The sequence below is a fragment of the Prunus persica genome, chromosome G1 (assembly GCF_000346465.2).
Source record: "Prunus persica cultivar Lovell chromosome G1, Prunus_persica_NCBIv2, whole genome shotgun sequence".
NCBI lineage: Eukaryota > Viridiplantae > Streptophyta > Magnoliopsida > Rosales > Rosaceae > Prunus > Prunus persica.
The window spans coordinates 42,158,662-42,182,502 of record NC_034009.1 but is presented as its reverse complement, the minus strand read 5'-3'; the positions used below and the strand labels follow the sequence as shown (position 1 = coordinate 42,182,502).

The 23,841-nt window shown below is 34.0% G+C and overlaps 3 protein-coding genes across 3 annotated transcripts; all 3 read left to right on the top strand.

The window, feature by feature from the left end:
- LOC18790068 (glucan 1,3-beta-glucosidase A) lies at nucleotides 2,568-5,766 on the top strand. The gene is made up of 8 exons (XM_007227118.2): nucleotides 2,568-2,953; nucleotides 3,054-3,173; nucleotides 3,282-3,479; nucleotides 3,558-3,719; nucleotides 3,981-4,150; nucleotides 4,486-4,641; nucleotides 4,890-5,242; nucleotides 5,406-5,766. The coding sequence occupies exons 1-8, from the start codon at nucleotides 2,768-2,770 to the stop codon at nucleotides 5,588-5,590; spliced, it is 1,530 nt and encodes a 509-aa protein (XP_007227180.2). The 5' UTR covers nucleotides 2,568-2,767; the 3' UTR covers nucleotides 5,591-5,766.
- LOC18791007 lies at nucleotides 10,207-12,119 on the top strand. Its single transcript, XM_007223579.2, has 2 exons — nucleotides 10,207-10,981; nucleotides 11,555-12,119. The coding sequence occupies exons 1-2, from the start codon at nucleotides 10,635-10,637 to the stop codon at nucleotides 11,682-11,684; spliced, it is 477 nt and encodes a 158-aa protein (XP_007223641.1). The 5' UTR covers nucleotides 10,207-10,634; the 3' UTR covers nucleotides 11,685-12,119.
- LOC18788462 (non-specific lipid-transfer protein-like protein At2g13820) lies at nucleotides 21,094-22,697 on the top strand. Its single transcript, XM_020554836.1, has 3 exons — nucleotides 21,094-21,502; nucleotides 21,590-21,613; nucleotides 22,202-22,697. The coding sequence occupies exons 1-3, from the start codon at nucleotides 21,094-21,096 to the stop codon at nucleotides 22,396-22,398; spliced, it is 630 nt and encodes a 209-aa protein (XP_020410425.1). The 3' UTR covers nucleotides 22,399-22,697.

Sequence of the window (23,841 nt, the reverse complement as noted above, 5' to 3'; positions counted from 1 at the left end):
GTGTTTAAGTGGAGACAATCTAATGGAAATTTGGGAAGCCACTCAGTTTTATATATTTTGATACTGACAAAATGTTCCTGTTAAACAAAAGAAGATAAAAGCAAATCTAAGTTTATTTACTAAAAGATTTTCTTTGGCCTTGATTCCTTCTTGTCATTGAATTGATTAATGATCATGTTTAAAAAAATAACAAAAAAAATCAATGACCTTGTTCTTTGCATCTTTTAGAGGATTGGCCATTTCAACTTGAACCCTTATACGTCATAAAAAATAAAAAATGTGAACCTTATACGGTAATATTCATTTCTTAACCATCTTATGTTATCAAGAATCCTTTGTTAGATTATGCTTTTCATCTATGTAGTAATACGAAACTATATTAATATTCGATGATAGGTAATATATCCACTTATTTCTTAAGAAAATATCTCTCTTCATATCACTATTTTGAACTTGTTAAATTTAATTTATGAGAAATCGCTTTAGTGGTATGTGAAATGAGAATTTGGTTGAATGATCAACACCAACGATTTGCTTGCTTGAAGTCTCCACAGGGCAATCTTACATAAATGTTTTGCGACTTTGTGTTATCAGTTACTAGTTGCAAAAAGTGAGTTTGACTTTGTATCGATCGAAGATGATCGATGCTTCATTTTTATTTTCAAACCTCTTCATAATTAAGCAGTAAACAAACACCATTTCCCTTTCCACTCAACTGTCTGCCTTTTTGTGATTTTAAATGGAGTTTAAACCCTAAACCTTTATAGTGGTCTAGAAGAATACAGTACAAGTCAACCAAGGAACCTTTTGGTAAGTAGTCAACTAATGAGCAAAGCTTGGAATTTGTTTACAGCATTTCTAACGGGCTAAATGTGTGTTTTTACGTTGAACTTTAGAGAGAATGTTAAAATAAGGAGATCATTAGAAGCTCCTAAACATAAACTAGCGAGAAATGGGCTTTTAGTGGCTCCATTTCATTAATCATTAATATTTTAATATTATTTTGAACATCGAATAAAGTAAATGATAATCGGACAGGTTCAACCCCATATAAATGATTCTTAATTCGTTTGCCCTTTTTCCCCACTTCAAATTGGTAGGTTACCACCACTAAAGTTTTTATTTTTTATTTTTAGAAAGAAAAAAATAATTGTAATCATAAATTAGGCACAAATACCATCAGCACAAGGACAAATACGAATATCCACAAAGGATAATACAAATATGAAAGCATAATAACCACACATGGTTAATCCATATACAAAATTTCCACCGAAAATATAACAAGTTGTTCTAGTTGACCAATTAAAGTCTTCATGTCAATTATTTTGTACAGAATTTCCAAGGATAACAAGTTGTTGAGTATGTGGAAAATAAATACTGTAACCTAAAGCTTAAAGCATCCATAAGCCAGCAGAGAGCCTTGCATTTAGGCTTGGCTAGTATTTCGAACTTGGAACATTATTTTGGTAATATTCGGAAGTTGGACTTTTCTTGTAAGTATGAAAAATAAGTTCTCTACAACTAAAGCTAATAAAAGCTTCGCATTAAAGAAAAACACCTCGAATATTGAATATCCTAAACTTCAAACTTCTCCTACCTCTGCTTTGCTTGAAAAAAGATGTTGAATCTTATGGATTTGGTTGGAAGCTTCTGATCCAATTGGAATCGCTTTAAACATAACAAGGAAAAAAAAAATTAGAGGGATTCGGATCATACAAATTGACGTCATAGATGAATCCTACAAATCTATGCATTGTTATATGAAGTATGATTTGGATGGAGGTCTCTTTACGTTCGAACTTAGGGTGATAAACTAGTGCACGTTTCTGTGTTTCCTAATGCTTTAATAGGAAAAACAAAGAGGAAGTTTTTTGTAACCAGTGATTACAAGGTCAAAAGAGAGAGGGAGACTCAAGACAATTCTCATTCTAGATGATTATATAGTTTTTTTTATTTATAACAATTGAGGGAAAATATTCGAATGAGTATTTTATAAAATTTAGAAGTATTTATGGATTATATAATTCCTTTTTAATTTTTGTTTGGAAATCATAGGTGCTCATCGAAAAGGGCTTTAAAGTCCGTTTGTAGGAAACACTTCAATTTTTAATAAAAATTTTAAGTGCATTTTTTTTTTTTTGGATACAATCGATATTGGGTGAATCGATCCTAAGGTCTCGGATGCTCTTAACTACTTAAGCTACAAACTCCTTGTATTTTTTAAGTACTTACAAAAGTGGTTTCAGCATATGTGCTTATGAGCCGGCAATGTCTTTATTTCATTTTTGCTGAAGCACACTGAAATGCCCTTCAAACTTCTGCATAAACTCTGCTTTCGAGCATTTCTCTGTGATTATAGGGAAAACCCTGCGCTGACTTTCTAGAAATCTTTGTGTAGGCACCGAATATATTGGCTGAAAATTTTGGTTCTAAATGCCTCCTATTCAGCAAGGCAAAGTCTAACCTGATAGGTATATGTACTCTGTATCCATCATTGTATTCTGCAAATCTTGTAAAATAATTCAAAATGCGGCATTAAAATATAGAAAATATAGCAGCTTTCCAGGATTCTAAAACTGCACCTATGGCATCCTAAAAGAAGTTTTCAAAACTCCTAAATATTGGTCAAAATTTTGTATTTTTTGGTTGATATTTGACTCCTGCTATATATCCATTCCATTTCTCACTCCTCAATCTCTTATCTTATATAAGTCTTCCAGCCATAGATGCCTGGCATACGACACAAACAAACATAAACAAACCAATGGCTTTCAGTTCAAGGACATGGCTGCTAAGCTCAGCTGTCCTTTTTTCTATCATGTCTCTTTCTTGTGGGAGAGTGCCTCCCAATTCAGGTCCAGTAAAAGCTGTTAACCTTGGAGGCTGGCTGGTCACAGAAGGCTGGATCAAACCGTCTCTTTTCGATGGCATTCCCAACAAAGATTTCTTGGTTATTAATTTATCTATCTTGCTAATCATTTCATATCTTGTATAGAATCTTCAACTTTGGTTATAGTTTTATTTTTTTCTTTTCGTTTTAATTGTTTTAGGATGGAACTGAACTTCAGTTTAAATCTGTGACAACCGGGAAATACCTTGCTGCTGAGTTAGGAGGAGGAAGCATCATAGTTGCAAACAGAACATCAGCTTCAGGCTGGGAAAGATTTAGGGTAAAATTTTGACATGTTTTTTTTGGTTGATTTGCATTGTCAATATATTCTAGCATATAGTTTGTGCTCACAGGAATCTACATGGTGCTGGTTATTATTTTGTTGCAGCTGTGGAGGATCAATGAGACCACATTTAACTTCAGGGTCTTCAACAAAGATTTTGTGGGGCTTGATGTCAAGGGCAATGGAGCTCAGGTGGTGGCTGTTTCGAAAACACCGGGTAGCTCAGAGACGTTTGAGATCATAAGGAAGCCTGATGATTCGAGCCGGGTTCGAATCAAAGCACCCAATGGATTCTTCTTGCAGGTGATTGATTTGGTTTGGTTTCATCTTTCTTGTTTTGATTGTTGAGACCGAATGTGATGGTGTGATTGGGGGATGCAGGCCAAGACAGAGGATTTGGTGACAGCTGATTATGCAGGGAGTGGTAGTGGATGGGGAAACAATGATCCATCTGTTTTTGTGATTAGCTTTTCTGGAAAATTGGAGGGAGAGTTTCAAGTAACAAATGGTTATGGTCCAAAGAAGGCTCCACAAGTTATGCAGGTAAGAGATATTGACAGCACAAAACTTCATATTCTGTTTCGTTATGTCAAAACAAACTTATTAGGACATAAGTAGAGTAATGTTTTCTTGTCAGATTTATGTTGTCGTACATATGCTAATATGGTTGAACTGTAAATCTCAACCACATATTCGAGCAAGAATCAACATGATGGACGGTCTAATTAGTAGTAGTAATTACATGTTTTTAGGGATTTATATATATATATGTGACAAGATTCATTGCCTGAAATGTGTATTTAGGAGCATTGGAACACATTCATAGTTGAAGATGACTTCCACTTCATAAAAACAAATGGATTAAATGCTGTGAGAATACCAGTTGGTTGGTGGATTGCAAGTGATCCAACGCCCCCTGACCCTTATGTTGGTGGTTCCTTGCTAGCGTTAGACAAAGCCTTCTTGTGGGCACAGTATGTTTTACTCTTCTTCTTTATTTACTTATTAATTTTTAATAATATGTACATATATATATTCTGCATCTTAACACATTTGCCCAAATATTCTTACTTTTAGAAGATGGTTAGAATCATCGTGTCCAAGACCTTTTTAGCTGCATAGGTCCAGGAGAATATTAAGAAAAACAAAAACAAACAAACAAAAGTAGTGGTTGAGTTTTTTAGACCCAACTCAAAATCCAACCCAAACATGTTGAGATGGTCCAGTCCCACTTTGCAGAACCACTTCCTGTTTCTGAGTTGAGAAAAGTCACAAATTGGCTTAACACATAAATGTTCACACTTTGCAGGAAATATGGATTAAAGGTCATAATTGACCTCCATGCAGCACCAGGCTCTCAAAATGGTTTTGAACACAGTGCTTCTAGAGATGGCTCTCAGGAATGGGGCCAAACAGATGAAAACATACAGCAGACAGTTGATGTCATTGATTTCTTAACTGCCAGGTAAATACACTAGAACCTAACTAACTTTAGAATAAAATTATAGGTACCGTCTTTATTAACAATTTTATGTATCATTTTTATAGTCAAACTGTAAATATAGATGAATGATTCAAGTTAAATTTTGCATGATCTGTGTCTGACGTAGATTCACAGTCTGACATTATAAATATTTATCTCATAACATAAATTTGACAAGAGAGCGTTACTTCAAATAACGGTCTAATCTTATCCTATGGTTTCAATTGTAGGTATGCTAGGAGCCCAAGCCTATATGCAGTTGAGCTCATCAACGAGCCTTTCTCCCCAGGAGCATCTCTACAGAACGTGACCAAGTTCTACAAGGCTGGTTATGCTGCCGTTCGCAAGCACTCCTCCACAGCATATGTGGTGTTTTCAAACAGGCTAGGACCAATGGAGCCAAGGGAGCTGTTCCCACTTGCCAATGGCTTAAAGGGTTCTGTGATTGATGTCCATTACTATAGCCTCTTTGTGAGCGCTTTTGACAACTTGACTGTCCAACAGAACATAGACTTCATCCACACCAATCGGTCCCAGGAATTGAATTATGTTACCACATCAAATGGCCCTCTCACTTTTGTTGGTACGTGACATGACCTAACTGTAGTGATTTTCGATTTTGGCACTTCTAGTTTAGCTTATCGCATTAAACAAGGAGTGTGAAAATTGCTAGTGATAACCCTAATGCTATATTGTTTGCTTGTGGATTTTAGAATGTGGATTGTGACCAAATTATGGTATTGCAGGTGAATGGGTCGCTGAGTGGAAAGTTACAGGGGCAACAAAGGAAGATTACCAAAGATTTGCAAATGCTCAATTGGAAGTATGGGCGAGAGCAACATTTGGGTGGGCTTATTGGACTCTTAAGAACGTCAATAAGCATTGGAGTCTTGAGTGGATGATAAAGAATGGTTATATAAAGCTAACTTAGATTGTAACATCAATACATGCATGGCGCCTCTATACTGTAAGCTAAGCTTAATTCAATTTGGGTCCCTCTGACGTCCAAATTATTCAGAATCAATAAGAACCGTTGTGCTGCTAGGATCTATTAACTCTGTGACATGACAGCAATAAAAGGTATTTTATGACTGTATCAATAAACAATAACAGTTTCTCAAAACTAAAAAAACATAAACTCATGTTTATGGAATTGAAGGGTTGAAGCATACAGGTGAAGTGTAAAAACCCAGCAAGCAATAAAGGGAAAACAAGTAGAATTCTATAGTGCGTTAAATCAAATTGGTTAGTTTAATTCAACGGTTAATAAATAGGGTTTTATCTGAAGACCCTCACTATAGAATGACTCGGAAACCAAATGCATTAGTCAAAATAGAAGCTCTATTGGGCTAAGTTAGACAGACCCAAAACCATTTATTCCCTACCACTAAAGAACTTTTTTTACTTTCCTATTCCCTACCAAAATAGAAGCTATATTGGATGTCCATATTTTGGAACCCGTTCAACTTTCAACTTGCTGAACCTGATTACCTTATGCTCTTTCATCTTATACATGAGTAATTTTTCGGTGTAATGGTAACACCTAAATTAATACCGTATTCTAAATTTATGACATATCAATTGTTTATTTATATTATAACACCTTTATATTGTGTGATTGTGTAACACATTGCATCAAACACTTACAAATAAACATGTAGGATCCACTTCTGTTTGATGAACTTTACAATTTTGTATCGTAATGGTTTGGATATACTTTACACAAAAATCTAGCCAAGTTGCCAGTTGGGGCTGTTTTGGATTTGTCATGATTTCAGTCACCAAAATTCTAACATATTCATTTCTTTCACTCTCTTGGATTCGTTTTAAGTATCTATTTATTGATTGATACCTCAATAAGATCAATCTTGTACTTACTTTTATTCATGAGTAGTGGAAGTAAATAAAATAGAAAAAAAATAGTTTATTTTACCTAAGAGAATCAATTGGCAGCCCAGCAGAGTGAAACATGAGGGGTAATATATATTATATATGCTACTACTGAATCACACATGATGAAAAACTTTAGGTGCTTCCAATTATGTGTTTGTTGTGTGCATCAAACCTTTTACCCCACAAATGGGATTTAAGCAACAAACTCAAGTGGTGTCCCCATTGCAATTGGAAATGACAGTATAGGCAATAATAATTTAGGTGTAGCCTTTACACAGGCATCAAAAAGTTTTGCTCGTGCCCAACATGTTGGTGGGAAACACATCTTTTATTAATCCATCAAAAACCAAATTTAGAATATATTTCTACTTACGTTTTTTTTTTTTTTTTTTTTTCATCTTAGAAAACTTGCAATTATTTATTTGAAATTCAAGTAAACTCCAGATACGTATAATTACTTGTAAACCACGTGTATAAGATATTTTTCCATAAGTAGTTGCGTGAAGATATAATTTTGGAATGGTCGGTTTTGGTCCGGTGCTAGTGTTATGTTATGGTGAGTGCTCTACTCTTCTTACTAGACATTGAAATGGAAGGAAGTTACTTGTAAGTGGCCACTTGGTGAAGATATTCGTAGGTGCTAAGAAAGCTATTTGCTTAACAAGTTTTAGGCCAATTATTAAAAAGAAAACTATAGCTAGCATTTGGACGTCTCAACTTTATGTGAGCTGTTCACATGTTGTGTAGGCTCCTCCAAAGTTTAGATGGACCACTGGTATAAATCGGTCCCACGTTCAAGAGGCCTGATGCGTATGTTCATAGTGATTTCTACATCTGGCAATGATTATGAGTATTGGTCAATTGGGACACATCCAACTTCGATTTTAACAGCCATAGAAAATCTGGCACAAAGAGCTACAAAACTTTCTTCCACCATGAAGTGACAGTTACCTCTTTTGTACATAGCGCCATTCAATTTTCTCCATCTATATCGCACTCTTACAGGGGTTGGTATAAGAACTATAAACCCAATTTCACAAGAGGTTTCGAGTAGTCAATTCAGTCGTTTTAGGTTTAAAAATATCCAAGTTCAATTAATATATAATTAGAATTTTGTAATCAACGAGGGAGTAAATCGTAGTCATTTTTTCTACTACCGAAATAAAATTAGTAATGAATTTATAATGTGAGATAAATATTCTACAACTAAAGCTACAAGTCTTACATCAAAAAATATATATATATAAATTTTAAAAAATTTTAAAAAAAAACTAGAAGTCTTACAAGAAATTCATTTTCAACCCATTAACAATAAGATCATTTTTCTTCCTTTTTGACATTTTTGTCTTCGAGATAATTATAATTTTCATTTGTTTACTTATAAGAAAAGCATAGACAGAAACACACTTTGTCTTGGAGTAGACGTGCATGAAATAAATTGAGGAAGTCTCTGCAATAATGCAAGTCAGAAGAAGTAAGAATGTTCTATACAGAATGTCGATAGACAAAGCCATTCCTGTATTAGCTACATTAATTGTTAAAAGAAGAAGAAAAAAAAAAGGGTTATAAATCGAAGTGTTTGGCCTAAGCAAAACCTTGTTTGTAGTGTGTAGAGCTAGAAAGGAACAATATCTAAATGAAAAGTAAATCCTAGAGATATTAATTCCTTAAGAAAAAGTGACCAAATAGAATATTATAATTTTGCATATGTTCCCCTTCTGCTAATTAGGCTCTGGGCACGATATGCAAATAATCTTATTTGAATGTCACTTGCTATAGCATTTTGTGCATATTGTGTTAAGAGCATATTCTCCACATTAAAAGAATAGGCTGAATTCCCATATAAAATATATGCCACTTTATATTCGATATATCTTCACTCTTCACTCTTCACTGTTCTCTGAGAGAATGCAAAGTAAGGAGAAGACTTTAAATGAGACCTAGTCTATTAAAACCTCTATTAAAATGGTGACGATTTCATGAATAATATATGTGTAATCACGTCATAATGGTGATGATAATCACACAAACAACAAAAAGCGTGTGGTTTGAATCGTTAATAGCAAATACTGTGCATTTCTGTTCAAATCTCTGTTCCTTAATCTCACTTGTATTAAACCCAAAAAAAAACTACCATAATTCACACTTTTGCTCTCTTAAATCCTAATAGATAGATACAAGAGCGATACAACTATGTATGTGTTCATTACAAAGAAAAAAAACTAGAACCATAAAAAATAGTTTACATATTAAATTAAACTAGTTAAAGTAAGCAAATTTTTACAAATATCACCCTTTTTGTAAACCCTAATTCTTAATCTCTCTCTCTCTCATCCTTGGTCACCCTCTCTTAGTGTCTCTCTTAGGGTTTCCTTATCCTAAAAGTCATATTTTTATAGGACCTAGGTAACAACTTCAACTGAAGTAGGAAGCTAAATCCTTTTTTAACCACGTTGCAATGGTATATTTACATTTTATTGGGACCTCCTTCAAGATTGGTGCATCAGTTTACTTGAATACCACGATATAAGCAGAATTAAAAAAGGTATTATTTTGAGCTACTTGGATATTTCAATCGTTTGTTGTACAGGACAAGTGGGCAGACCAGGGGTTAAGCAAACCCCGTAAATAGTTCGACTGAGCGTGCAACCTCCGAAAATGACATCAAAGGTGTGGTAAGGTTTTTTCAGTAGTGTATATTGTATTTGTTAAGATTTGAAATAAACGAACCAATAATTTACTACTATGAGTACCGATAATGTTCTCAACCTAACTATTTGTATAATTTATTAAATTTGAGATTTTACGACAAAATGCATCGTGTATTATGTATTGATAGTGAAACCAGATACTATATATTTTATTTTGTTTCATCAAATTTTCGATATGAGAATTAACATTATTTGTCGGTATTATATTTTTTAATGAACACACTTACTCTCTTAAGTATATTAATATATACTTATTATACTATCAAGTGAGAAAAGTAAGCACACTTACTATAATGGAACACGTAATTAATTACCATTATATATACTTTTCTCCAACTACTTAATTCAACTAACCAAACAAGCCGTAGAAGGACTAACACTTTTCTCCCTAGCTACCATACTTTTTCTTCCTCCACATTGTTATTATTTCTTTTTTCAATTTAGAATGGATGTTTCTAATTTCTGATTAATCAAACACAAAACGTATTCTAATAGTTTGAAGGATTAAAAAAATAAATAAACTAGCTAGACCAACCACTTTTCTTTGACCTTTTTTTTTTTTGGGTTTGAAAATGAGATGTTTTGTGATTATTTATTTATTTTTATACAAGTTTGATTGCGAATTCATATGACTATTTTGTAGGCATTGTACAACTACGTATAGCATTGAACCTGAAATTACCATGAATCTGATCATTTTAAGCCTTAAAATCTTAATTTGATTATATTATTGTGTGTTGCATATGCAAGTACTTAGGATAATTCCTTGTGAAAATACCATTATTCTTTTTTACCGTTTACCTCTCTTCTTGAACATTATTTTTCACCGTCCAATAAATTAACTCCACCATATCCAAAACAAAACAAAACAAAAATTCTGACAATTGTCAAGCAAGTATTACGTGTCAAATAGAGAGCATGTTCAGGACCTTTTTAATGTGACAAGCAACAAGTACTGCAGCAGCAGCCAGTAAAAATCACTGTAAGTCACTGCAAGCTTTGGAGAATGAAAAGAAAAAGAAAAGAAAAAAAAGCATCCGAAGCTCCCATTTGCCCTAAAATTAAACAAATCAAAATCAAATAAATTATACACTAATGACAATTAGGGTGATGACGTGGATTTCCCATTTATGCAAACAATAACAACTCACTCACAAGTCACAACTCTCAATCAAATCTCTCTTAAGCACTGCAACAACCAACGGTCCAGATTCACTCCACAGTTTCTGGCTCCTCTTTATCTTCCCCTCCTTCACTTCGCTCTAGGCCTTCCTCTCCCTTTACCTCTCTCTCTCTCTCTCTCTCTCTCTCTCTCTCGATAGCAGTTGTGGCCTTGTGGGTTGTTAGAGAAAGCAACAGAGAAGAGAAAAAATGTTGTTGGGGAAGAGACCAAGGCCTCCAATGAAGAGGACCACAAGCATGTCAGAGATCACCTTTGATCTGAACACCATCAGTACTGAGGCAGCTCAATCTCAACCGTCCGATCCTAACAACCCTTTTAACCCTTTGGCTTTCTGGGGTGGTGGCGGTGGTGGAGGTGGGCTTGATGGGTTGGATCAAAGGCTCATGATGAAGATGGCCTCACCATCACCATCATCACCATCACCAGGAAGCCACAGAAGGAACTCGGCTGATTTTGTAGAGACTGCCCACTTCTTGAGGGCTTGTGGGCTCTGCAAACGCCGCCTTGTTCCTGGCCGTGATATTTACATGTACAGGTAATAATCCTTCTGCCCGAATGAAATCTTAATTATTGCAACCAACTAGTTCTTAGTCTAGTGCTATTTCTGTCGAGTTTCTTGGTTGAAGTTTCATATCTGAAACTCTATGCTCCTCCAATGAAAATAAAAATCTTAGCATCCAATTCCTCGCATACTTCCAGTTTTCAATCAGTCTCGTGTGACCAGTTTTGTGAGAGAAAAGTTTGTACCTAAGAATTTCTCATCTCTTTTCTCCTCGGAATTTTTATTTAGAAAAAAAATATTCTAGGAAGTACTTTAATTATGGAAACCCAGTTGGTTATTTTTGGACTAAGTACTTTTAAGTACAGGATTTGTTTTTCACTTTTCTGTCAAATTAAGTTATTTTCACGGACTTTTCTAACTTGTAGTTTTTACCTTTTTTTGGTACTATTAATACTTCCCAGATTGTTTTCTGATCTTTTTTGGCTTATTTTGCCAGGTTTTTCAATAAATACGCCAAAATTAGGAAATCCTCTATTTATTTGTGTGTAACTATTTTTTTTGCCCCTTTGACTCATTCTTTTTTTACCTGTATTTTGATTTTTGCAGAGGTGACACTGCTTTCTGCAGCCTAGAGTGCCGGCAGCAACAGATGAACCTTGACGAGAGGAATGACAAGTGTTCTTCCACCGCCGGACGCCAAGTCTCCACCAAAGGCGAAACCGTCGCCGCCTTGTAGAGTCGGCCGTCAACCCGGAACACAGCACCATGTTTGCGAGCTTTGCTCATATGAATATATAAATAGGTTTTGGGGGGGTTGGTTTTAGGTACGTTGCATGAAAATGGGAAAACCTTGAAGCCTTGAGTCTTCATTAATTATGTGCTTGTTTCAAGCAAAATTAACTTCATCTTCATGGTTTCCTCTCTCTTGTTTTGTTTTAGGTAGTAATGGAAGTAAATTGCAAATTTACAGAGTTAATTTAATCTTCCTTTAGTATATTATATCTCTCTTCTTCTTCTTTTTCTTCTCTCTCTTTTCTGGGTTTTTATCGGCATATACATGTTATGTTTATGTAATATATATATACATATATGTAAATGTACGAGTGGTGCTGCAATTTAGTGAGTAAATCGATGCATGTATGGCCTTTTTGAGGCTTGAGTTTGGATGGTAAATTTTCTCATCTCTTCTCCCTTGCACAAAAAAACAAAGTCATGGTTTTAGTAAATATGAAATCAAAATTACAATTAATTCTTTTCAGAAATTCTTTTCTTTACTCCAATGATCATTTCATTTGCAAAATTGATCTACATCGCACTATGAATCATAAGCACTTATAATCTGTGTGGCGATCATAATTTCCCACATGGAAACACTAGCTTCAGCACACCACCTGATGTAATTAATCAAAACTGATTTATGATACATACAATTAGCATATATATTGTATTTTTCTCATCTAACCTTTTTTTTTTTTCCGTTAAATAGAAACTTCATTAGATAAACTTCAATAATCTAATCCTAATGTCACTCGAGTTAGAATTTTATATATGGTCAATTTTCAACCACTAAATATTTATCATGTTCACAATGGTTGAATTAAAAGTCATGCAGAACATTATTCTTTCTTGAAGGATGAGCACATCTAGAAAACTCATTTAACTCCACTTTGACCTCATCAATTTTATTGAACTTGACTCTTTAGACTTAGATTTTATCTGAGGTTCTAAAAACCCTAATATCTAGGTTCTGAATGATGATTCTACTCCCTAAACAATTAAGCTTATCAATAAATAAGGTTAAAGTTGAAGAAAACTGAATAATCGTTAGATTTTTGTATTTTTGAATTTTTTTTTTTTTAAAAGACACTATCTTCAGATAAGAACTTAAAGGCCCGTTTGATAATTATTTTATTTTTGTGTGATAAAGTATAGTGGAAAAAAAAAGGAGAATAAAAGTGAGAATGCGAGTGGAGATGAGATTGAGAGGGAGATGAGAGAAGAGGATGTGAGGGAGGAGTAATAAGAGTGAAAACAAAAAGTAAAATCTTTTTCAAATTGTTTTCAGTTTTGTCACTTCTCCCTCTCATCATCTTTCTCAATCTCATCATCTTTCTCAATCTCATCCTCATTCCTATTCTCACTCTCATTTTCCTTCATACGCTAGCACAAAAACTAAAAACTAAAAATGAAATGATTATCAAACAAACCCTATGATTTAAAAATATGTAATTAAGAAAATGATACACTAATGGTTTGAAATATGATACAAAATGAGTATCTTTGTTACTCTTAACACATAGATGTAGGGCCACATGGGGTGGAGTAGGGTGAAATTTGATTACCCTAATATTGATATATTTAAGAAGATTCTGTGTGCATGACATAATAAGAGTCCATCATTAGTGCTTCTATATCAAGCGAGCGAGGAATCTGTGGCCGAGTCAGCTTTGCATGGAAATGGGCCCACACTTTGCAAAATACAAGAAAATTAACATTACCAAATTGATTAGAAAGAGAGATTCATTTTGAAATATCGACATTGAAGACTTGATTATCTCCCACTCCCATACCATACCAGTCTTCTGATTCGATCTGGACTGGAGAGAGGACCCAACACAAAGATGGGACCACTCTTATAAATACACTGGCCCCACATTTTGTTTGTCTCGTGGGCCCCAACTATTGGCTCCACATGATTTCTTAGACCAGCCATGTGAGCACAGAGAGAGAGAGAGAGAGAGAGAGATCGACAAAAACTCTCTGTTGTGTTTTTCTCGCGATATTTCGGGCCTATGAATGAAGGAGGAGTGGATTTACAATGATATGTATGATGTGAAACTACTAAGTTTTCCTTGGGGACCAGGGACAGCTGTTTTTGTTTTTTGTTTTTTGTTTTCATTTTTCTGGTTCAATTTTGAACTTCCTTTTTTGTTTGTTTAATGGAAGATGGATCATATGAAAATCAGTATTTTTGGCATTTTCAACTCCAACAGGGAGGCAATGCGCCAAAGTATTGAATTCATTTTGAAATAATATTGATTGGCAGATTCTAGGGTTAGTAAGCAAAAGCAACTCATGCAAGGGCATTTGTCAAGTCGTAATGAAAAGTGATTTTAAAAAATTAATGCACCAACGGAATATGTCAAATAACTTACCTCTTAAATTGTACTAAAGCTTGCAAATTTAATAGCAAAACACTTATCTCACGCGCAAAATAAGAACACAGCTCTTCGATAATGTGACAGGATTTAATACATCACGTCAATATGTTATATAGTGTATCGGTTACATATGACAATTTTATCATGATCTTCTTCCATGAATTTTAAAAAACTCTATTTGTTGTATTTTTATATATAGTTCACATATGCATGACACTATTCTCAAACAAGATATATAAAATATTTTTGTTGTTACACTGTTAATATGCAGTTCACATTTGTGTAATGGTCATATTTCTTATTTGTAATCTAACGATCAGAATTCTCTTTCAAGAATTATTCATTGAAAAAATAAGCTAAATTCACATTTTTGTTTCATTTTATTTAATGACCTTTGTTTTTTTTTTTTATTACACATTTTAAAATGATCAAATAACTTCCAATACAAATTATATTATTATTTTTACAGGGACGAATTAAAATACATACATAGAAAAATGGTTTTGCTTAGTTTCGTGATTCTAACATCTCATTTGAAGTATGTTTCAATATTCTAGATGGATTTAATCCTTCATATTTTAGAATACATATATTGAGGCAGTCTCTTACCTCAAATCAAAAGCAATAGACTTGATCTTCAAGAAACAAGTGGTTCAAATTAAATTGCTTAGGACATGACACAAGAAGAGTACTTTAGAGCAGTTAGTGCAAAGTCACACAAAAAAGCTCTAATTTAATCTTCAAGGAATGCAATATATGCTTTTATATCTAACTCAAAATCCCAGGTATTCATCTCATATATATGACACGTAAAATATAAATATCTAACTCAAAATCAATTGGCAATTGATGAAGAGGTACAAGATTTTTAAGCATACTGCAAAACTTCCATTCTCCAAAGAAGTTTCTTGCTACTCGAATGAGCTTATTTTATATCTCTGTTTAGATTCAGTCAAATGGTAAACTCCAAAGAAGTTAATGTATACTTTGTGTACGTACTAAAGCTAGGGCACCAATTATAAGATGCACAAACATACATAGGTGTACCCCAAAAATAAATAAATTATTACTGAACAATGTTTTTATATAAGATCTAGGACAGCTGAAGAAGATATTACTATATTTCTTTTGAAGGGTCAATGGCCCTCAAATTGGCCAAATGGGGGACAGAACTATTGGGATCGAATAATATCAAATGCGTTTAGGAGATATTTTAACGCTCTCTCTCTCTTTGCTTGTACACATAAAAAAATTGCTTCTCACTCTTCAAGTATGTGCTGCATACATACAAGTATACATACCTGTACTTTCATAATTAGATTATATTATTTGCTTCCCAAATGTGTGTTTGTGTGTGCTTCTTCACATGACCAATCTTGAAAAACAAAAGTGTAAGCAATTAAAACAAACAAACACACAGAGTGGCAATATTGTAATCTGCGCCCGCACCTCCCTGACCTACTTGATGATCTTTCAAAAAGAAAGTAATATTTGTAATAATGGAGGTTTTAGTTTCTTATGGAAAGTTGTGCCTAGTAGCCCTCCATGAGATTACCTAGTTTAAGCCTTGGAGATTATTTTTAATAAATACAAAATTTCCTATGTATGCATAATCACTCGTAAAACGTACATATCAGATAAATTCAAATATTTTTATATACGTAAAGTCTCGTACTTCAAATGTATGAGTTTACAATTCGTCCTATATATATTCGCCATTTTATTACTAAATCACCCGTGTTGACTAAGCCTCTTAGAAATTAATTTCCGAACTTTTGACTAGAATGTTCCAAATTTTGTTGACTAGATGGTGTGTACAAATGAAAATGTAGTATCTCTATCTATTTTATGAAAGAATGGAATATTGTCACATGTAAGTATCATAGCTTTTATTTAGAATGTTCAATTGAAAAATAGAATAGGGTTCTTCGTTTTGCTTTCAAAGCCCAATGCCAATAACTTTTCTTTGCCGATAAACAGGAAACCAGAGGCACGGCACGCATTGAACAAGTTTTTGGAACAAACTATATATATGCACTTTTGGAACAAGTTTAGTGAAAGTTACTTTGTTCTCAATTTCTTGCATCAAACAGCACCACAGTCCAAATGTTGAAGCATAATAATAATTTAAGGCCATTTGTGCAAGTGGGCATGTGTCTGCATCTTTGTGTATTTAAATAATTCGACATTAGCACCAATCTACTTAATTAATGTGTTTGATTACATCGTAGTCTTCAATTAAAAAATATCAGGTGGGTGGTGTTCGAGTTTTTATCAAAAATAGTTAAAATTTATTCCCTATTTTTAATAAAATTTTCAAATATAGCAAAAAGCTCACTTAAATAGACTTAAGTGCCCCCAAAAGAGTTAAAATCGATTAAGACCATCTGTATTATAGTTCAAAGAGAGAGAGAGAGATAGAAATGGTTCGTTGTTTGAAAGGGGGAGAAAAGGGACAAATGACTCTCTCTCATATCACCATCCCCTTTCCCCACCCTCCCGGATCTCAATTCAGCCTTCCCTTCCCAAAAGCCGTCTTCAATCATCTGAAATTCAATTTACCAACTATAAATGAAATTCAGTTCAATTATAATAAAACAGGTTGATAATTATATAACTGGGAGAAGAAAAAAATGTAGCAAAAAATAAGCATACAAAAGAATTTTTATTTTATTTTTTATTTTGGTCCAAATCTGTCTTTCATTAAAGAGAAGACATTAAGATGGCAGCAAGCCAAACCCATACTCAAACACTGAACTTCCTAAAATGTATCGTAGGCTCGTAGTGCTAGAGAGAAGTTGTTGAGTTTCAACTACTTAGTTGTTCTCTATTTTTGATGTTCCTAATTTTCATTTATTATAATTCTGTAGTAGTTTATCTCGTTTAAGGTAGCGTTGATAAATTATATTCTAATCATGAATTCAGGCTTCATTCTTTCTTTGTTTGTTTTTAATTTTGAGGGTATTTGAGTCTATTTAGGTGAGTTTTTGGCTATTTTTGAAAGTTTTTATAAAAACTGACATTTATGAAAATAGGGAGTAAATTTTGGCTATTTTTGATAAAAACTTGTGGTGTTCCCACTGGAGAAATTTTTGTTGTGATCGTCACACTGACATATGGTGTAATTAATTCACTATATTATAATACGTAATATATATGAAAAAAGGTCAGAGAAAACCCTGAGAAAAAAAGTCTTAGCCATTGCCCCTTTGGGGTTTGGCGGCCTCCTTCCCTACCTCCTCCCCTCTCCGTTCATCCCTTCTTTTTTCCTTCCCCTCCTTTTCCCTCAAGATTGTTAGTTTATTTTGTGATGTGTAAGCAGTCGCCATGAAAGGATGTCATTGCTATGATATAGTCACCGTATTTTGGCCCACGTACACAAGGAGTTGACTCCCTTTGACATAATTTGGAGCTCTAAAGGAAGATGTTTGGTTGCGTTGGGTTCGGGTTTAACCAAAACGGAATGGGTTTAGCCGATATGGCGCTATGATTTTCTTCAGGTTGCCTAGAAGATGTCTTGCGGTGGTCATGTTTCTTAGTTTTGTTTTAGACTAATAATTTTTAGAAACTCTTTAGGAGTTTATTGTGATTTGTTTTCTATTTAGGATTTTTATTTCTTTTTAGTTTTTTGCTTTCGATACGGATTTTCCGTGCCGTTGCGCGGCGGATTTGTTTTGTAGGTCTTAATACATGTACTTTTGATTGCTGGATCAGGGATTTAGTCATTGTTTGGGTTGTGCATGATTCTCTTCAAATAAATTCAACATATTGTTGTGTTTGGTTATTGGAGAAAATTTACCCATATTCGGCACATAATTACTTTGTACTTTTATTTGTCCATCAATAATATATACTATCATTTATTTTAAAAGTAAATAAATAAATAACATGTGTATTAATGTATTCCATAACTCCATGAAACTATGCCATTTTCACCTAAATTAATAACATCATGTTGGAAGGTGGTGGTAAAATCTGACAAGCAAAAAGAAAAAACTTTTCTGAGAAAACCCTATCCTCTCTCTCCTTCCCCCTCCTCTCTCATCTCCTCCCCTCTCCTCCCCTCCTTTTGTGTCATCATGATAGTCGTCTTCTTTTGGCCTATATACACAAGAATTTAGCTCCAATTGTTAGCCTTCAACTTAACTTTGCACTGTGATGATCCGCTTGAAAATATTCAAAAAAAGAAAAAGGTACATATGTTAGCCCCAAAAAAAGAAGAAAAGAATTCCTATCTGTAGCTGCCTAGCCAGCCAACAACATATTCTCTTCTCATTGTTACTCTTTTATCTCTCATTTTCTCTTTATCAATTAGTTTGATGCCTATTAATGGGTTGAGTTATGAGTTTGCTGTGTTAGTGGGTTGAGTTATTTAGTTCTTGTGTCAAAGGGGTTTGGTGTCAATGTGTTATTTATCAAATTCTTTTATAGGATTTTTTTGTTTTGTTAATGGGTTAGGTTGTCAATGATTTTATTTATCAAGTTGTTAATAGGTGTGTTAAAGAGTTATATATATATATATATATATTGAGAGAGTTAATGGGTTGTACTTAACATGTGTGAAAGTTTTACGTCAAAATTCTTTATTTTAAAGTTAATATCTTCTTTTTTTTTTTTGTCGACTTTCCTAGATACTTAAAACATGTATGAAAGAGAGTTTGCTAATATGTACTTAACAAGTATGAAAGAGAATTTGCTAAATGTCAATAATATAACAATAATTGAAAATTTTAAGACTTCTAAGCTTCTCGTATAGTAACATTTTAGATTTAAATAGTGTTGTTTTGTATTGCATTACATTTACTTGTGATTTTTGTTAAGTTTTTATTTACGTATAGAGATACATTTGAAAGTAACAATCATTACGTTCTATTTTATGTTTATTAATAAAATTCACTTATATCGTTAAATTTAATATATAAATTTTACAGCCAATTTTCAAATCTTGAATCCACCCACGTCTGTCTTCCATGGTGGTGTACCCTCCTTGTGCTCCTTTATTTTGCATTATTATATAATTCAAAATCGGGAAATTAATTTTTTACCACAGAAAATTTTGGTAAAAACAGCAAATTGCTGATTGTTGGAATAATGAAGATCAATGTAAAATTTTCCACCAAATGATTTGTCATTATTGCTCTAAGAATGGGCGTGAAAAGGACGTGTTATGGCAGAGGACCCCGTGGGCCATGGCGCATGGAGAGTCGCAAGCAACCATTAATGGCTTTACACGTAAGCACCCCAGTTGCAAGAGTTGGTCGATGGTCAACGTCAACCACGGTTTTCTATTAATACTTTTGTTTTTAGGGCTTCCTACTATTTGTTTGGGTGCGGTCCACTTTGCGGACAGCAACTTCCCATGGGGCATGGACTGTCTGAAATTTGAAGAGTTCTTCTCTCCATTTTCCACTTCTCATTTTGATTATAGTTTCTTGGGATGAATCAATTTTCTCTCTTCATAATTATCAGCTTTTATTAGGAGAAAATCGGGATGAACCCACGAAACCGTAGATGTAACATAACTTTTTAATCATATGCCAAATATTTTCTTCCAAATCCGCTTGGATGGTTCGTTAATAAAAAGATGAATTGTATGTAAACTCAGACATTCTAAGTCTAAACTCGTAAAAACATTCAGATTTACCTGATATGTACAGTCCAACAGTTTACCTTCAATATTCGTATCAAATCGGTGAAGCAATAGATAATATCCTGTAAACAACTGTTTTGGTGCATCAAATTTGGTAAAAGGTGAGAAGCCATAAGGGAATGTTGGGTCTCTATCAGTAGGAGGATGGCACTTTGTATTGAGACCATCTATTTCTGGGTTGGCAATGAACAATGCATTGAGGCCAAGAGAGTGACAAGTCTTGGAAGTAGGGTTGGAAACAAGGGGAGGGTGGTTGGAGAATTATTGGCGTGGTGTGATTGGTACAAACAATAATTTGGGGTCCCAACCACGCAAGTTCATGAAATTGATGTTAAGGCCCATGCTTCATTGAGCAAACCCAGCCACAAGGTATACAGATGAGCAGCAACAAAAAATTGGTTGGTCCTCTATGATCAGCATTCAACAAACAAAAGCCTTGTCCACAATCCACACAAAAAAAAAAGAAAAAAAAAAGTGGGGTTTTCATGATTATATGATCCATATAGACTAGAAAGACATCAATCACTCCATTACAAGACTAGATGTTTTATTATTTTATTTTATTTTATATAAAAGCGATATTAGAAAGGGAGGAATCGAATCTGACTAGAACCTTAGATGCTGGGATAAATACTTTTAACCACTTAAACTATAAATCCCTTACCATTATTACAATACTAGATGTTGAAAGTGAAAAGAACATGGTTTAACAAAACCTACCAATTACTATGCTGGGATTAAATTTCAATTTTCCATTTGCACATCACCAATGTTTATTATTTATTTATTTATTTCTTTGATACACACCAATATTGATATATGAGGCCAACCTCGAATTTAGGCAATTCAAAACATCAAAGGTTACGTGGACAACATCACAGCCCAAACCCTAAAAACTCGTCTCTTGTATGGTGTATGGTACATACCATTCAAAGGAGATGAGAGACATTGATGCTACAAGCCCAAATAAAACAGGCCATTGAGCTTACATCTCCATTTCATGCGGGTTTGGGCAGCTGGGCTGCTCTTTTCTTCATTTTCTTTGTTTTTTGTTTTTGTTTTTGTTTTTTTTAAAGAGTTTCACCTTGAGAAGATAGCTAGCTACAAACAATATAAGATAGTTAGGATGGTTCAAACTGATCTCCCATTTTGAGTGCAATTCAAACACTGCCCGAGCGATTTTAGGGAATTTAAACTTCAAAACAATTTTGATCACCATAACTTATTCAAAACCGAAAAACAAAATATAAAAAAAGAGAGAAATGGAATGCTAGACTCTCAGCATTTGTTGTAGCTATAGACTCTCTCTCTCTCCCTTTTTCTCGAGAAAAAGAATGGAGAGGCTCGTCTTTGTTTCATGCATTCTAACCACATGTCTTGCGTTGGCAAGCTGTGCACGAGTCGTAGATCCAGCTGCCCATGCACCAGCAATGTCCATGGCAATGTCACCAAGAACATCCTCTTCTTCATCATCAGGCACGCCTCCAGGCACGGATGAGTGTTCGGACATCATATTCGGCATGGCGGATTGCGTGCCGTTTATGACCGACGGGTCGAAAGACATGAGGCCAGACGGCTCGTGCTGCCCGGGGTTGGAGATGGTGCTGAAAGCTAGCGATGACTGCATATGTGAAGCCATAGAGAGCTGCACTGATTTAGGCATCCCTTTGAATATGACTAAGGCTATGACTTTGCCTGCTGCTTGTGGCATCTCTGCTCCTAATTCTTTTAGTCAATGTGGCAGTGAGTTTTTGATCTCTCTCACTACTTAGTTTTGCACATGTTATATAATAACATGTTTGAATGTTTTCCCTCTTATTTGTTTTGCAGTTCCCTTGCCTCCTGGTGTTTCTGGTACGTTTTAATTGTTTTCTGTACTTTTCTTTTTCTCTTAAGTTTAGCATGTGTTTTCATTTTTTGCCCCACGTTTCTCTCTTATACTTGATTGAAGAAATTGTTGAGAAATTAGAAATGATAGTCGTGAACAAGAAAACAGAATGACTATTAAATAATTTTGTTTTGATTTTAGGTATTCTCATCATCTTCTTTCTCTTTTTTTTTGGGTTTGTTATCAAAATATAATGCTCTTCCCCTTTCAGGTAAAACAAAAAACAAAAGATAGAACTGTTTTCATCCGGACAAATAAAAAAACAAAACAAAAATGATCATCTCACTACTAGTTCATTGATACTTCTCTTTTCAATACCCTAATATTTCTTTTTCAAAAATAAAAAATAACGAATGTTATGTTACTTTCTTTTAAAAGTTGCGATTGTATTTTTAAAGAACTATGATCATCTTATTAAAAGATGAAAGAACTACGATGATGTATTTTCTTTTATTGAACCATTGAACAGCATAATATATACAAAAATCTAACATGATCATTCCTCTTGTAAAATCTCGATCACAACTTGTTTGTTTGTTTTTTTTAAATTGCAGTGAAACCAACTCCAAATTCATCACCAAAGAGTCCATCTCCAAAGAGGGCAATGGCAAGTTCCGACGATGTAGTTCCAGCACCCTCCTCCTTCACAGCTCCAACGCGGTCTCCAAACTCCGGAACTTATTCTACATCTACCTCACTTGTGCTTATACTTAGCATGCTTTATGCTTCATTCTACTGTGTTTCATTTTAGGCAGAAGGTTGTTCATAGTTGTTTCTTTTTGTTTCTATCCTCATGGCTACTAATCTTTTTTACTTTTTTTTGGTCGAACATGGCTACTAATTTTAGTATGATTGTTTTTAGCTGGACTAGATAATGCTTTGTTTAACTTGGGTTAAGTAGGTTTTGATTTCTAATAATTTCGTTTTTTCTTTTTGCATGGATGAGTTGGCCTCCATCCTTTTTCTTGAGATAAGCTCTATCAGAATTGTTGGATGTAAGCAACAATGATCGCAACAGAGGAAGTAAGGAATTGGATCAATCCCATTCCTGATAAGCAAACATCCCACTTAAATTACAAGTTATCTTAAACTTTTTTATGATTTCTTTATTATATAGACGTTTGCTAGAAAACTAACCATTTTTTCAAAAGAATTTAAAAAACCTAAGACACCATGAAATTCCACTCTAATTGACATTCACACTACAAGGCCACTTGATGATCCAAATCGAAGAAAGGTGCTGTGATTTTTATTTTATTTTGGTTACAAACGTGTAATGAGGAACTTTTTCATGGTTCGGGACTCTTCCCTAACAAAAAGAGCAATATCGCAAAGGAAAATATTTTCATTCTTACCATGTAAGTAGGAGCTTTTATATTTATGCCAATAATAATGCGATATTTATGCAAAAAAAATTTCTTTTATATTTTTAATAAATTATTTTTACATATATATCAAAATGTGATTATCATGGAGAAGTAACTCCTTACATGAAAATAGACAAGCAGTATCCTATAAAAAATAGTTATCGACATGTTGAAAAACAAAACGCGTTTGACCAAAAGGTTGACCCACTCGAAATAAATATAAAAGACCAAAAAACCATTAACTACGCCTCAAAAATTAAAGCTCTATCTCCCAACCTCCAACTCCCCAAGGCCACAGTATGTGAGAGACCATCGATGATCACTTATTTTTAAGATAAAATCATCAAACATGTAGTCTTGCAAATAAAATTTGAGAGATTCAAGTGACAAATAATAATAATAAATAAAAACAGTAGTCAACTTTTGATCAAGTAATAACAATTGATAAATTATTCGATTTTCATATCAATCAACTATTCACAATCGAACAAACCTCGACGAATCACTTTTAGACAGATTAAAGTTATTAATAGGAGTGACTGGAAGTTGGGAACCCAAGTTCTGAAAAAATAAAAAATAAACCATAGTATCATGGACTTGAAGGGAGAGGCGGCTGCGTCCTTTAATTCTCTAACCAAAAAGAATAAAAGAAATTAAGCCAAGAACATCTTGAGTAGGTATGGAGTTAGGTTGGAGCGTGGATAGGGTTTGACCTGTAAGCATATTTAGCTAAAATTTGAGGCTTCACAAGTTAAGTATGAGAAAATGATCAAAGCTAATTGAGATATACTTAGGTACACGGTTCTTCAAACCCTTGGAACACGTGG